The following is a 16,788-nucleotide window of genomic DNA, read 5'->3' as shown; positions in this document are numbered from 1 at the left end:
TACGTTTTAACTCAAGTCACGTATACTAAATCAAGTTTTTGGTGTAATTAGTCGGCGTTATTCATAAATTTTTAGGCTGTTGATTTGTAATATGAATCACGAGTTGCATCATCGATTGACCATTCAAGATTATTCATCCTAGTTTTAAGTTCCGTATCTCTTTGTTTCTAAAAATGTGTAGTTTAAGCAAGTCCTTGTTTTATAATCAGTGATTGGATATACGGGTGCATATTTACCTAAACTTCCTGTTTTTTACCACTCAAGAAGAAATAATATTGACATGTCTCTCTGATTTCTATGATTTTTTGATTTCACAATTTCATAGAACTTCTTTTCTGATGTTTTTTCATTGCATAGAAAATTAATGTATACAAAGTTAATTTAAAGAATATGGTCTTGTCATGACTTGAGTTCTGCGTAAAAGTATTTATACGAGTGATAATGCCCGCTACCTCAGTTCCCTGAGCATCCTTTAACTGATGAATACTGATGATCATCCACATTCTTGATGAACATTTTTTCTGTTTTCCTTACTAAACAATTGTTAAAATGTTGTTTTTTAGTCATTTTGTAAATAATATTAATTACTCAATCCAAAAACTGGAATTTACTGAATTGACAGATATTTTTCAGAGAGCATCTCCATATTATTTTTTCATGGAGATAAAAGTGAAGTTTAGGTAAATAAGCGTCCGATCATCCGATCACCGGAACGGAAAAATAGAACGGATATAATAGAAAATATAATATAAATAAAAGAAACAAAAAAACTCTTATAACAAAAAAAGTTGCCATATTCCAAGCACACAAAAACATCTATGACAACAACTTTAGCTGGAAATAAAATATAGTGTATTAAATAATCACTTTTCCGGTAATTTTATTTTTCAACTGCGAGATTGTTTGGTGAGGCGTAATTTTTGTTTAATATAAAAATATTTTTAGCTTAAGTTGTCGGTTTATGATGTGACAAACGGTTTCTGACTACTTTACGTTATTTATCTCCATACGCTTTATTAGCTACAGTCCTAATTTTGTACAACATTTTTAAAAATTGTTTTTTTTATGATGCCAAGTGACAGGACGAACAAATCGTGCGCCTGGTCCATGAAATTCAAAGCTTTAAATTGCAAAGATCTGAGGGAAACAGTCCACACCATACCACATACCACACCACACAACATACCACAGTCCCTGTAGTAGCAGTAGAGCTTCTTGTGAAAGAGTTCGTCCAGGGAAGTACTGCCACCTTACCTATTTATGCCGCCAAGCAGTAATGTGAGCATTGCTGCGTTCCGGTTTTGTAGGTTAAGGCTGCTGGTGAAATTACAGACATGTGGGACTTGTCAACTTAAGTCTCAGGCTCACGAGCGTAATGGCAGTGCCCCTTAGATGTTTGCGATTTAAAGCTCATAGTGACACTGCTGCAACTGTCATGCCTAAGCAAGGCTCTTACCATCAGGTACTCGACTTCTTCATCGCGTCATCTAATATCACAAAATAAAATGTTGGGGCTCTATTTCAGAAATTGTATTTAAAAAAATAAACTTGTTATGATTATGAATACAAGGATCGGACACACAGAATTGTTTTTTCTCGTCGACCCGGTGGGACTGGAACCCACGTCCATGCTGCAGCATTGGTCTAAACATTTGATCCAGGAGTCTTTGTACTGACTTTTCAGCATTCGTCGCCGCTAGTGATATTTAGTGAGAGATTTTTGAATAACCTTCTAACCACAGCAGCCGATACCTTTACGGGTATCACAACTGACGCAGATGTCGCTTTTCGATCAAATGATTGAGATTTTGAGATTTTTTTTGTGAGAAATTTTTACTTGTTTTCGTCCATTCCAAAAGTGGTTTTTCAATGATTTGTGAATTTCAATGATGTATGTTAATTAATGGTAACGTAAATATGTAAAATATTTTAAGACGTTTTACTGTTTTGTCGTGTTAAACACAAAAAAAAAATAGGACGCTGTTACAAATTTTCGTCGTCCGAATTTTGCCGATCTGTCATTCTAATCACGTTAGCTTGGACGGAATATAGCGGCGACGAATGCCGAAAAGTCAGTCCAAAGATCTATAACAAAAACACAGGAGAGAGTTCAAGTCCCACCGGGTCGACGAAAAAATTTTTTCTGTGTATTCGATCTAAGTATTCATAATCATAACAAAACTAGCGGAGTTATTTCACAAAATAGTCAATTCATATTGATACATACAATATATATTGACATATTGAGTATTTTTGAAAATACTCAAGTTCATGTCGAGTTGGAAAAAATATATGCAAAGAGAGCGAAACAGTACAACTCATACAAAGTGATGGTACCACGGCACAAGTTGGCGATTTTTATGGATAGAAACCTATGGCCAGATGGAATCATATTCCGGAGATATGTGAATTTTAGTCGAGATAAGAAAGATAATTAATTAATATGATTATGTCTGACCAAGTACTATCTGAAATCACATTATTAACATTTAATTGTAAGTCCGCATCAAGGTCTCTGGAGGGGATCAGAGCCCTCTGTAAATCAGCAGACGTGATAGCTCTCGAGGAAACATGGCTTTTATCAGATGATGTGGATTTTATTGGAAATATTGATTGCAACTTTGATTACACAAATAAGTCGGCTGTAGATACTTCGCTGGGCATCTTTAAGAGGAAGGCCTTACGGTGGTGTTGCTCTAATGTGGAGTAAGGGACTGTTTACGTCAGTCAACGTAATACAGTGTAATAGTGTGCGTGTGGCGGCGATCGGTGGTAGTGTTGGGGGTCATTCGTTGCTTATATTTTCTGTGTACATGCCTACTGACGATGTACCTAACCTATCTGAGTTCACGGAATATCTGAGTGAAATAAGTGGGATTATCGAGTCACAAAATGCGGATAATGTTTTTATTTTGGGTGACTTTAATGCACATCCTGGTAGTTTATTTATTACCGAGTTGTGCGATTTCTGTGTGAAACCAAAGTGGCGCTGTGCTGATCTGGAGTGGCTTGGCAGTGAATCGGAGACGTATACTTTTGTAAGTGATGCTCATGGGTGCAGACGGTGGCTGGATCACTGCCTAGTCACTGAGGCAGCCTGGTTGACTGTTACTGATGCGTGTGTGAACCACGATGTGTACTGGTCGGATCATTTTCCAATCATTATTAAAATTAAATTAAATTGTTTAAAGCAAAATATTATTAATAATGGGCAAAATTATACTAATAAAATTGTGTGGGGGGACAGGAATTTTGATCAAATAAACTTATATAATAAAATATGCTGTAATAATTTAAAAGAAATAGATTTTCCAATAGAATTAAGGTCATGCTGTGATAATTTTTGTAATAATAACGCTCATAAAATTGTGATAGATAAATTATATAATGAAATTATTTATACTCTTCAGTCAGCCTCGAAAATTAGTTGCAATATTAGAAAATGTAAGCGTAAGCAGGTCATCGGTTGGAACAAACACGTAAAGGAGGCTCATTCACGGGCGAGAGCATGTTTTCAATTGTGGCTCAGTAGTGGTAGGCCAGTGGCTGGGCCTCTCTATGCGGATATGTGTGCCTCTAGAAAACTGTTTAAGGAGAAGCTGAAATGGTGTCAGGACAATGAAACTCAAATAAAAATGGACCTTCTGGCTACACACCACAAAGCTAAAGATTTTCGCGAGTTCTGGAGACACACAAATAAAATAAATCCCGGGACTGCTATCCCGGGAAGTGTTGACAGTTTGTGTGAGCCTGTACACATTGCAAACATGTTTTGAGGCGCTTTTTAGAGTAAAAAGTCCGCGTGTAGTAGTGGTCAGGAGTGGTCTCGAATGAAGATCGCCATGTTGTTCGGCAGGTTAGCTTCTCACTCAGAATGGTTGACCGAGTTATTAAGTCCACGACGAGAGGAAAGTCGCCGGGGCATGATGGGCTCAGTATTGGCACTTCCACCACGCTGGAGCACACCTACCCCGGGTTCTCAAAATGCTTTTTAATTTGTGCATTACCCATTGCTACCTTCCTAACAGTCTAATGAAGACGATTGTTGTACACATTTCAAAAACACAGTGGGGGATGCCTCTGATGGTTCCAATTACAGACCAATATCATTGGCAACAGTAGCGGCTAAAGTGCTGGATGGACTATTGGACGGTGTGTTAGCAGAGAATGTAAAAACCCAGGATGCGCAGTTTGGTTTTAAGCCCAATCTGTCAACTGAAAATGCCATTCTATGCTTTAAACATACCGTCCAGTACTATACCAAAGCGAAAACGCCTGGTTTTGCCTGTTTCTTGGACCTATATTGGGCATTCGATATGGTCTCTTATGATATCCTGTGGGACAAAATGGAGAAGTGCACAAGTACCCCGTGTGAGGTGATTAATTTGTTACGCTTCTGGTATGCGAATCACATCAACCAAGTGAGATGGGCGGGTGCGCTCTCAGACATGTACAGATTAGAGTGTGGAGTGAGACAGGGTGGTTCAGACAGACAGGGTTCACCAAAGTTGTTCAATCTGTACATGGATGAGCTGATCGCTGGGCTCAGTGGCACTGGTATTGGATGCTCAATAGGTGGTAATATAGTGAATAATATAAGTTACGCGGACGATATGGTGCTGCTGTGCCCGTCGATCAGTGCGCTAGTAAGACTTTTAAAAATTTGTGAGGTATATGCGTAGACCCATGGCTTAAGGTATAACACAGATAAAAGTCAATTATTAATGTTTAAGGCAGGTAACAAAACTCTCGTCAATCCCCACGGTACATCTGTGCGGCGCTCCTCTCCAAAGAGTGGCACGTTTTAAATACCTTGGGCACTGGGTCACTGAAACCCTCCGCGATGATGACGATATGGAGAGGGAACGCAGGGCTTTGGCCGTACGTTGTAACATATTGACTCGTAGGTTCGCGCGTTCTGATGAGGAAGTTAAAATTACCTTGTTCAAGGCGTTTTGCCAAACTTTTTATCCGGGCAGCCTGTGGACAAGTTACACTAAAAAGACGGTCAATGCCCTGCGTGTCCAATACAATAATGGTTTTATGATGCTGTTAGGACTGCCTCGCTTTTGCAGTGCATCAAGTATGTTGGCGGAGGCGCGTACTGATAACTTCAGTGCGATAATACGCAAAAGAACTGCCTCCCCGATGCGGCGTGTGCATGACAGTTCCAGGAGCCTCATGCGATTGGTCTGGGAATATCAGATCTGCGATATATTTAAGCACTGGAACTACGCACATATGGGTTCCAGAGGCTTGGTGTATAACCTAATGTAATTTTATTTTTTCTCTGACAATCGATTTTAAAAGAGAAAGAAGGCTATAAGTTTTCTGTAACTAACATGATAAGGACAAAGTCTGAAATTAATTCTTTGATTTGATTTGATTTAAACTTCTTATTTATTTAAACGTCATTTTCGATCCGGTGGATATATTATCGAGCAAAATAATAATAATATTTGTGCTCATATGATTAAATTGTCTGTAAAGAAATAAGAGTAAATACGAATATTTTTCCATTACAGGTAGTATACGTTGCAGGCGCCTTCGATTTATTCCACGTGGGTCATTTAGACTTCTTAGAGGAGGCGCACAAGCAGGGCGACTTCCTTATCGTGGGGCTACATACAGACCTTGAAGTAAATCGTTACAAGGGATCAAACTACCCTATAATGAACCTTCACGAAAGAGTGCTCTCAGTACTCGCTTGCAAGGTAATTTTTTCAACTTATTTTTATTTAATCAATAATCAGTATCACCTATATTTGCTTATTTCATACTTATTAAAATTTCTTCAAAGCATTACATGTGCACCTCTAACTGTTTTATTTGTGCGTAAAATATTTGGAAGTAAACGCACACAACTACCGGTGACTAATTTTGACAACCTAATACGAATGTTGTTTATTTTTTAAACTCGCGAGTTTTCATATTATACACTGTTAACTTCGTACATTTGTTTATTAAAAATAACGTCGTCATAAAGTGAAAACCTCGTATGTGATTTCTATGCAATTTTTCAGGACGAAAATAAAAATGTGGTGTAAAATGTAGTAAACGCAATATAATAATATATAATGTTTGTAGTTAGCATTTTGATTAGTTTCATTATACCTCTTTCAGATACTATATTCTTTTATTAATATATTTGAGCAAGACTTGAGCATATTAAAAAGTTTATAAGTTATTCCTCAACAAAAATCAGTAAAAACGAACTACGTGTTTTCACTCTAAGACGACGATAACTAACAACTTTACAAGTTTTGATGACATTGACTTACTTATAACCAGGGTGCAGGGATCGAAATTACCAAGATATTTATGTCCTTTGATAATTATCTGATGTATATCCGATAACTATCCTTGCTGATTCATAGTTTTGTATCTTTAATTTTTTTAATACATATAACAAACAACGATAAAACCAAATAAATACGAAGAGTAATTTCTGGGACCTCGATTTGGTTTGTTACTTTTTTGAAATTGACCTTTGACACGTTTGATTAAGTCTCTTGGGTACAAAACACATGACGCGACTTTGCTAGCGGTAACATTTTGTTACTCCAATAAATTTAATAAATGTCAATATAATTATCATGGTATATTTATCACTTCGAATAAATGTACTTTATTAAATTCCTAAACTCGAGATGAAATCAAAGTCAAACAAAGGTGATGCCATTACAAAAAAATATTTTACGAATCGTATAACAGTGAAAAGGGCTAAAAATTAATGCAAGATATTTTATATTGTTTTTACAAACAAGATATTATCAAATTATATTTTTTATTTAAAACTCCATATATAATAAAATAATCTCAAAATACTTTCTGTGGAAAGATTTTTTATCCTATTGGCAATGTTTCGGGGATGAACAACCTTTGGCTGTCCTTTTTGTTTACTCGATTTTTTTAAATTTGTTATATGTAAACACAAATACTTTTAAGCAGACTACTGCTGATGTGAATAATTTATTACTTTATTAATATTGAACTGCCTCCGTGGCCGAACGGTTAACATACCGGACTGCCACGCAGAGGTCCCAGGTTCGATTCCCGGGCCGGGAGAAATAGTTGTATGGCCTACAATTATTTATCTCGTGAGTTTGGGTGTAATTTGTGGTTGTCTATGTGTGTGTCCATAGCACCCGCGACGCAGGGTTTCCCTAGTGCGGGGCTATGTTGAGTGTGTGCGTTATAAAAAAAAAATTAAATATTATTTTATTAAGGATAATAAATTGGTTCATTATTAAATAATGTTAATTACAATGAACTAAAAAATAAAAGTCAGTTTTTGATCGATAGGGATGGATAACCGGTCAGGTTGTCGGGTTGTATCTGCACCATTGCATCACCACGATTTCGTTCTTCATTCGGTTTCTGGCAGCTGTCATTATAGTATGTGTTCCTTGCTGCGTATGCGTCATGTTGTTGAGTTTTATTTTTAATTGTCGTTGAGTTTTGGTTTTACCTATTGTTACGTTTGTGTTTGCTTACGTTCGTGTGAACATATGGAGGCAAAAAAGTACCACGCCCCGTAATTGTGAAAGTTATGGTAATAAATGTTTACAAGCATACATTTCAAACCTGGTCACTAAATTAATATTGATCTTTGTGCGAAAAGCGTATTTTTCAATTATAATTTATTAGTCAGAATCATCGTCAGTGGAACCTGTTAATAAACGAACGCAAAAAAAAGGTTTATGATCTATGAGATGTCACTTAGACAGTTGTTTGTTTACATGTTTGGACTTAGACTACATTTCAGAGTTTAGAAAGCTAATTTGTATCAAAAACTAACTTGTTTAAAAAAAACATTAGGAATTATAAATATCAATTTCTTGTTTCATGCTTTCAGTATGTTCACGAAGTCGTAATCGGCGCTCCGTACAGTGTTACTTCGGATCTAATGGACCACTTTAAAGTGCAAGTTGTGTGTCACGGCCTCACGCCAACCGCTCGTGACGCGGATGGAACGGACCCTTATTTGGTTCCTAAAAAACGAGGATGTTTTAAAGTAGGTAACACAAGGTTTTTTGCCTTTATAACCATTCGTATAAATAATTAATTTCAACAATAGTGGAATTAAACAGTGGCTATTATTGTGAGCGTTAGATGAAAAGGTTCTGGGGTTTGATTCCCGGCAGAACCAATATGGAAAACGAACGTTTCTAAATTGAGCTAATTCCGTCGCTCTGGTCCTCACAGGGAATTCCCAAGTTTTTGAGACCAAGTGATTAGTATAGTTGTGTGGCCCTTTATTGTCGTCACCAAATAAGAGGTCAAATTTGACATTTGTCATCATGACGCGAATAGGGATGTGGACTAATCATATCGGTAATCACTTTATACGATTTTCATGAGAAATCGATTCAAGTTTGTGATTGTTTAGATTATTTTTCAGTTAATTGTTTTTCTGGGTGCCTAAAAGGCCGTGCAATTCTGTTAAAAGCAATTCATTTACAGAATTCCTTAGAATTCTGCAACAATTACTCCTATTTTCGTAAAACTGTCTCTGATTCCGATGAATTGTATCCAATTCTTTTAATTTTGATTTTATAATATTCATAAATGATTTATTACGAGAACTTAGTGTAAATAAGTATGTTCGTCGATAAAACTACATAAAAAGATTAAATTACCAAGAAAGCAAGGATTTCATAAATTTTCAATTATTCAGCTGGCAATAAGTTGTCAATCACAACAAGCAATTTCAAATAATGTTCATAATTTTTTCTGATGTTCTTTTTTTCTGGGAAATCGAAGTGACTCGGTGAAATTCGGCGATTAATTGCTTACAACACTATTATTAAAAAAAAGTAGTTTGAGAACGCAACTGTTTTCAAGACGTTTCGGGGTAACTCAAAATTGCATTTTATATTGGAATTCGTGCGAAAACAGTACTTCAAATATGTTTTGTCATAAATGTTTAAAAAAATTTTTAAACTCAATTATGCTGATAATTGTTTGTTTATTGTTTCGTTGATCGCATTCAAAGTTACATACTGTCGCCTTCTTTAAGTGTCAAATTTGGCCTCTTATTTAGTAATGACTATAATGACATTTATAAATATTTTTTATGTTATTTTTATTTATGACAATAAAAATGTCGCATGTTTTTATAGGTACTCAACTCCGGCAATGATATGACAACTGAAGACATTGTTCAACGAATAATCCGCCATCGTCTCGATTACGAAGATCGGAACTCACGGAAAGAGCAAAAAGAAATGGCCGTTGTAAAAACGTTGCAAAACGCACACGTAAAACAAAATGGCGATTACAACGAGAAAATGGCTACCGATGCGATGAGTTAAAGCAATACCATGACTGGCAGTTTAACAATATATCTTTTAGATCCTGTGTGCTATTTAGGAATTATTGTTCATTTAATTGTATACTTCACAGAAACTTATTGATACTTTATTAAGTTTATGACTTTAGAGTACGGCTAGTTCAGGCGTTGCAAGGGTTATGTGTATTTCTCTTCACATATTACCTTGACTAGAGAAAATATAAAATTGATTTAAATGTCCTAATTTGAAGACGTTATCGAAAGTTCAGTTGTAATTCCTTAAAATTAGATGTCACTTTTAGCATATTTTTAATCGCATTTGAATCGGTAAGTGTAGTAATGATGCTAAAAATCGCTAGTTGCTATTAGTTTTTCGTCGCATTTGCAGTGACGATATGTTACGAGTTAAACTATGCCTTTACCTTTAAAACAACAAAAGGATATCATTTAATTGCCAAAGATCTTCGTCTCATTGAAACTGAAGCGAATGTGAAATAGTGCTATGCTATTCGCGAAGACGAAATTGGATAGAAATCTATGACTTGCAGTCCAAGACCAATCATGAGGGTTACCTTCTCGCGGTCCGTGAACTACGCTAAATTCCATCCCACGGTTTACTGATTATGAGACTCAAGGAGGGCCGAGAGCTTACGCAGATTTTGCTCCACAATAACGCACAATAGCTTGCAATATTTTTGCATTTTTTTTTTTGCAATTGCAATAGCAAATGCTTTCTATTGTGCGTTATCTGCAGGACTAGATCTGGGGTCTACTCTCGATCTCCGTCCAACATCCGTCCGAATCAATTACTGTCAAATAAGTAATATTCGACAAAATTAAAAGCCACGTATCAAGTATGAAGCTTCATTCGCATCACGCGTCTTTTCAGTTGGTCAAGTATTGCTTATTTGGCAGCAATTGTTTCAGACGGAGATCGAGAGTAGACCCCCTGTTTTCGGATTAGATACACGTGTGGAGCCAAACGTGTCGCATGACAGACCCAAAGCCCTTTACGCTATATACTCGTAGATGAGTATACTTAGGACTTGCATCGCGACTATCTTATATTCGTTTCATATTCAGAATTTGAATTTTGAACAGGCTTTTGAACATCTTTTGCAGAAAGGATCCTTACTGTCAAATTTATTGTTAAGCTTTTCTCGTAAGTAATAAAATTGTACATAAATATGGTTTTTTCTATGTTTAAAATAGATAATTTCCGTATGCCCGCCTACTATGACATACATACATTGAATAATGTATAATGATAATAATTAAAGTAATGAGCTACTTATTTTCAGAAGTGTCCTTGCTAAGTCGAATTGAATATTATTTTTTATTCATTAGTTTATGGTGGTTTCAGAAGGCTGATGTATTTTTTGGAGGTCGTTCTACTTTGCATGTTATTTCTTAATTGAAAATAAAAAGTCCCTCTTTATCCGTTAACCTACGACATAAATCGAATCTTTTTTCAAGGAAATTAATTTTATTTATTCTATTATTTATTTTGTTATATATATAAAGTATTTTAAAAGCGTACTGTACAAAATTATTTTTTAGTTTAATATATTTATTTATAATAAATATTTTTTGTCTGAACTGTGCTGTCAATGCATGATGAATTTCAGTTCCACAAGTACTCACAGAGCTTTATACTAAATAAATAGTTATCATTGTCAACTTACGGGTTCTTTTACTTTATGTTCCACTTAAATCTAAGTGCGTGAGAGTATAATTTAAATAAAGTTATTTAAGTAACTAAGTGTTCGTGGCTTAGTTGGTATAGCGTCTGCCACGGTATGCTAGAAGACGTCGGTTCGAATCCGGCCGGAACGAAGGAGTTTTTTGAAAGTGTTCGATCTTTGTATTAATAATCATGCAAATGATTTTTTGAAAAAATAGTTAAATCGCGAAAAAAGTAAAAAATGTAGTATTTTTTATTTTATAACTATAAAGACAAGCTGGTAAAAAGGCAAATTTTATTTGTCTTAATGTTAATTTTTGTAAATACAAAATCTTCGGCTGCCTTTTAGTTTATATGGTTTTTAATGCTAGATGCTGTATTGTACTATAACAAATGTAATAAATGATACCTATGAAGAAACCAAAAATAATTATGAAGTTTTTGTGTTAAACAAACGCTAAGGCTCAACTCACACTGGCGCAGAGTCGAAGCGTTGCGACGCGTCATGTTTTTCGCCTATAATATATTCATCTCTATTTTCCCATCATTAAGGTACAAATTTATGTTATGCAAATATGGAAACGGGCGTCGACGCGCGTCGCCGCTTGGATGCAGTTGAGCGGCTTCGCGCGTCGACGCGCGTTACTTGAGCGAAGTGAGGCGTCAGACGCCGACCACACTATAATCCGGGCACACTAAAGCGAGAGTCGTCGCGCGTTGTAGTTGAAAAACAGGACGCGATGCGACCCTTCGACTCTGCGCCATTGTAAGTTGAGCCTTACTCTTATTATCAAGAGTAAAACCTGTTTTAACGGATTTGTTCAAACGAACTTGAAAAAACATGTTTGTTTCCTTAGAATAATAACGCATTTGTTTCCTGTCAGACGTTGTTGAGTAGATATCGAGATCATCCTATGCCAGACTCGAGATACAGAAACAAAAATACAAATAATCCGATTTGCATTTAATTCTGTCTCCACATTATAATAATTTAATGCTGGTAATTCTTACTATTATTAAATTAACTATGGCAACAATTCAACAAATGGCAACATTGTTATGAAATCCAAAATGGCTGAAAAATGTGAGAGATTGTATATATTTCTGTTTGTGAGATAATTATTTGTTCATAGTGACGTGGAGTAACGGAATTTCGACAATTTCTGGCCGATAAAGAACAATTATAACTTTTTAACATAGTGGCAATAAGTTGGAACAAGCTGCATTATTGCGAAACAAAGGTAAGTTTTTTTTGGCCGCCCACTATTCAACCTGCTTCGTTTTTGTCAAAATACTATTGATATTTCTATTGTCAGAGTATCGCAGGTGTTGTTGTTTGTGGTGTTAACGATAAATACCGTGCTATTATCATAATTATTGGTGTCAAGTTGGAATCACCGTGTAAAATGTTAAGCTGCAAATAGTTGAGCTCATCTGTCATGCATTTCGCACGGTAACCAGACACTACGCATTAGTATGTTATTATTAACTTGTTGATCAATCGTTTGAACATTATAGTGAGGGTCACACAAATCCGATAGGCAGCTGAAGGTTTGTGGTTTCCGACTCGTAAGATACAATTCGACACTCGATTGCAACGTCTTTTATTACGCCGGCAGTCGGTATAGACATTATAGAGAAGTAAAAAATTACATGTAATGTAATCTAGGTCTTAATTCAGTCTTAAACTTATCTTTTATTATTAAATAGTGTCTGAAACCCACTTGGTACTTGGTGCAACAGGCTGGTATCCGCAACTCGACGACAAGGCGCCTATTTTGCGATTTTAAACCCACTTATTAGTAACTAGATTATTTGATGTTCTTTAATGAATTTTGATTTTTCTGCAAATCTGTCATAAAATATACTAGTACTTGCTGATGCCCGCGACTTCGTCTGCGTAGAATAAGTACGACTAGCCTACTATACTGCACTAATTTTCATAGATTTATTGGTTTTGCATAAAAATATTCACCCTTTATTTTTATTAAGATTTCTTTTTCTTGCAAAACGTAGCCTATGTCTTCTAGGACCTATTGAGCTATATACCAAAATTGCATCAAAATTGGTTCACAGGTTTAGGTGTAAAAACATAACAGACACACAGATAGAGTTACTTTCACAAAATACATGTCGTGCCGACCCCACCTAGAGTGGGAACAGGACAGGAGGAAGAAGAAGTTTGGATTTTGTGACAGTTTTGCATTAAGAAATGCAACAAAGCGTACAAAAAAATTTACATCAGAAAAATAAAGAATAGAAAATAAGCACCTATTTTTGCTTTTCTCTAAATTGTGTGTAGATATAAACTTAGTGCAAAACCTAGGTACTTTAGGATCTCACTTAACTGGATCTGTTTTTTAATTCCTAAGTTGCATTTCATAGCAGATTGTGAGAAAGTAAAGAGAAAATTGCCCATTAAATGTGTAATCTCGAGAGTATTTATGCTTAGTATCATGTTTCAAATTGCCATTATATACCCATACCATTGTAATGTACTATAGCAGATTACAATAGCAAAATAATTGTATGAAAGGGCGACCAATAAACTGGCTTGTAGACAAGCTACACATAGCGCATTTTAAAGTATATAAAACCTAGATTCTAAATCTATTCTTCGATGTACATTTAAAGCAGTGGATTTTGATATATTTAATAACAAAAAACTACTTTTCCTACCCTATATAACTGTCTAATAATCAAATAAACTTATAGAATTGCATTCCATATATAAATCTATTGGGAAAAAAATACCCAGCTGCGCTTCAGTAAGGAAACTTCTGCCTAGTTGTGATTCTCCAAAAAATTTTCCTTAAAAGTAAGGTACTGCAATTCACACATCCAGCAATACTGAGCACATTAAGTATAATAAACTGCAATCTGTCACCACTTATACTGAACTGGAAATGCAACAAACTTACAATTTTTTTTCATTCAAAATAAATTGCGGCTTTGATGGATTCTAGACTTATCAAAAATGAAGTTTTAATTAACATAACATAATGGAAAATACGAATTTGCTGGACATGCTAAGTAGCATGAGTGCAGTAACAACACTCTACAGACCTACTACTTCTCATCCTTTTTTTTTTTTATAACATAAATTGACAGTACGCACAAATTGTATGCCTGATGGTAAGCTATATGCCTGTCCATAACAGTTGCAGTGCCACTCAGAGCTTTAAACCGCAAAGATTTAAGGGGCACTGTCACTGCGCCCGTCACCCTGAGTTGACAAGTCGCATGTGCCTGTAATTTCACCAGCATACTTACCCTTTAAAATCGGAACACAGTAATGCTGACATTACTGCTTGGCGGCAGCAATAGGTAAGGTGGCAGTACTTCCCTGGACGAACTCTTTCACAAGGATCTCTACTGGTACTAAATTGTATCTATCCTATTCATATAATAATTGTATATCGTAGTGGAAAGTCATTTTAATCGAATTTCTACAATGAAAATAAAATTACAATTATTGTAATTTAAAAAAAAAAATTTGTTATGTTTGTCTAAATTGTACATTGATATTAGGGCATATGGGATATTACATCAAGGATTTGCCAGGGACTTCCATCTTGATGAGCACGTGTTTGCCTGCCGTCGTGTAGGCTTGCGGGGTAGCGTAGAGCCTGAGCTGCGCGGGCGCCGGCACGGGCAGTTCGAGCCGTGAGTCACGGAAGCTGAAAATAGCTTGGGAATGGGCGCCGCCTATCGGCCGGGGCGGGCGGAGTCGGACAGGCACAGTGGCAGTGGTGACGCCGCCGCCGGAGGAGCGGCCGAGCAACGCGAACCCGTGTTCGTGAGCTCTGGTGCTGAGGTCCTGGCGCTGCCGCTGGCGCCGGTGGTGTAGTGCGGCGCCGGCGCGGGATGCGCCGCCATGCCGGTGCGACACCGCGAACTCTGCGACGAGCTCGCGCCCCCGGAGCCGAAACGCTGCAGGCACTGCGACGGTACGACTACCGATTACCTCAAGCCTTGCTTCGATAACATTGTGCCTCATGCAGCCGCATTCAGATAAATAAAAAAGATAACACAAAGTACACAGTAATGTTAGCAAAATATATCTTCGAGATATTGTGTGATCCCCTGCTATGTATTTACAATTTAGCTTTTTACCGATAGGACAAGAGTTATATCAGTCTTAATACTAAGTAAATTTAATTACAATTAATTTATTAACTATAAATAGCCTCCACCTTACGTGTATTTAAATAGTAAAATGTTTTACTGTCAGCGTGTAAGATAATATTTGATTAAGTTTGTTTGCTGTCTGTTGTGAAGCCGCGATGCGCCTGCGACAACGGTACGGGGCGGCCACGTGTCTGTGTGGTTACTAACACCCCCACTTTTCTGTTTACCTTTCTACTTTTCTGCCTACATATACTTGTTGAAGGAATTCATAGAAAAAATGGATTGACATAGGTCACCATCTTTTTGTATGGCGGAAAAAAATTATGCACATAATTTACTATTAATTTGAGAACTTTTATTTGCTCATCATTAAGCATTCTCATTACCTTTTTGACTAGTAAATAATTTATATACCTAAGTATTCTATGGAAGGCGGATTGTATTCATATATATTTTTTAAATTTATACACATTACAAGGTCTCGCATTCACCTCAAGAGCTCTACAGAAAAACATTTTCGTTACAGAGGTCATCTGATAAAAGATCAAAGAAGTTTTGTACACCTTACTATTTTAATAAAAAGTGTGATATACAATGTAAAATGCGGCATTATTTTACTTTCAAATTTGTTCTCATCTTAGTCTACTTAACGCAAGATGAGTGCATTGTGTGAGCATTTTTTAAGAAATAAAAATGTACCGTAACGGGCGTTCAAATCCGGTTAATGAGTGGGTTAAAACGCAGGAAAATTATCTTTAGCCTGTCCTCAGTCACGGGAGTAAGTAATATGTGTCACTGTGGTACGGGAATGGAAGTGTAAGTATAAATAGTGACCAGAATGGTCTGGAGTGACGTTATGTAACCGGGAGTCGTAAACATACACGTCGAATGCCTTGAATTCATTAGCCATACGCCGTACGTAGCTTTACTATTGTTCCTTGCACAATTTGGGCGTGTCGCTACTTTTCAAAATATCGTTTCGTATATTTTCTTGAATATAATACAGCATTGTTATTAGAGCAGTAAAAGTACAACTGTTTATAGTTTATTGTAAGACTTGTGAGTAATTTACGACTAAATATTTTAGGCTATAATGTTTTACCGATATAAATGTTGATAAGACAAGTCCATTAAGTATTAGAAGATTGGAACATGCATTTGTAGTCAGTCATTCTTTGACAGTCTAGTAGTGTGTTTATGACGACATGTTCATCGATGTTGTGACAGGTAGCGGCGTCAGCGACTAAGGTCGTCTGAGAGACCGGCGGGACGCCTATTAATTAGTATTGGCTCTCGAGACCGCCGACTGACGCGCTACGGTAAAGTCATCGATCATCATTACTGCTATCCGCTCCATGTTGTCATTGGCATCCAACATTTTTTTGTTACTTGACACTTGTTAAGGTGTTCTAGCGTCTACAATTTTCATTCAAAATCTTCTAAGGAATGTGTTCTGTATAGTTATTGTAATTTTAATATGCAATACAAATTCATCCATTCTTTGTTTCAAATCCTGCAAATGACTAAGAAGTTATCCTGATATTGTGGATTAATGATCCAATAAGGATCTGCAACGTAAACCACTTGACTGTTCTTTGCCAAGTTGTAAATTCCTCGATTCGACTAAATTTACTTAGTCTCTATGAAAGCGGTACGGTTTTTAATTAAAATTAAGTTG

At 36.3% G+C, this 16,788-nt stretch overlaps 2 protein-coding genes across 4 annotated transcripts in view; both read left to right on the top strand.

The window, feature by feature from the left end:
- The window catches only part of LOC113234074 (ethanolamine-phosphate cytidylyltransferase), a 32,013-nt gene extending 21,148 nt beyond the window's left edge, over nt 1-10,865 (top strand). The window contains exons 7-9 of one of the 2 annotated variants that reach the window (XM_026469317.1): nt 5,526-5,714; nt 7,859-8,017; nt 9,126-10,865. In XM_026469317.1, the coding sequence (XP_026325102.1) occupies nt 5,526-5,714; nt 7,859-8,017; nt 9,126-9,317 (540 nt within the window). In that variant the 3' untranslated portion in view covers nt 9,318-10,865. The remainder of the gene's footprint in view (nt 1-5,525; nt 5,715-7,858; nt 8,018-9,125) is intronic. The other variant, XM_026469316.1, reaches the window with a different exon arrangement.
- A 3,879-nt stretch (nt 10,866-14,744) lies between these two features.
- Nucleotides 14,745-16,788, top strand: part of LOC113234061 (MKL/myocardin-like protein 2) — a 39,354-nt gene continuing 37,310 nt past the window's right edge. The window contains exon 1 of one of the 2 annotated variants that reach the window (XM_026469297.1): nt 14,745-14,929. In XM_026469297.1, the coding sequence (XP_026325082.1) occupies nt 14,857-14,929 (73 nt within the window). In that variant the 5' untranslated portion in view covers nt 14,745-14,856. The remainder of the gene's footprint in view (nt 14,930-16,788) is intronic. The other variant, XM_026469298.1, reaches the window with a different exon arrangement.

This window comes from Hyposmocoma kahamanoa, unplaced genomic scaffold (assembly GCF_003589595.1).
Source record: "Hyposmocoma kahamanoa isolate Upper Pololo Valley unplaced genomic scaffold, ASM358959v1 81, whole genome shotgun sequence".
Classification (NCBI taxonomy): domain Eukaryota; kingdom Metazoa; phylum Arthropoda; class Insecta; order Lepidoptera; family Cosmopterigidae; genus Hyposmocoma; species Hyposmocoma kahamanoa.
Note: the sequence above shows the minus strand (reverse complement) of the source record. Positions and strands in the feature narration are given on the sequence as shown.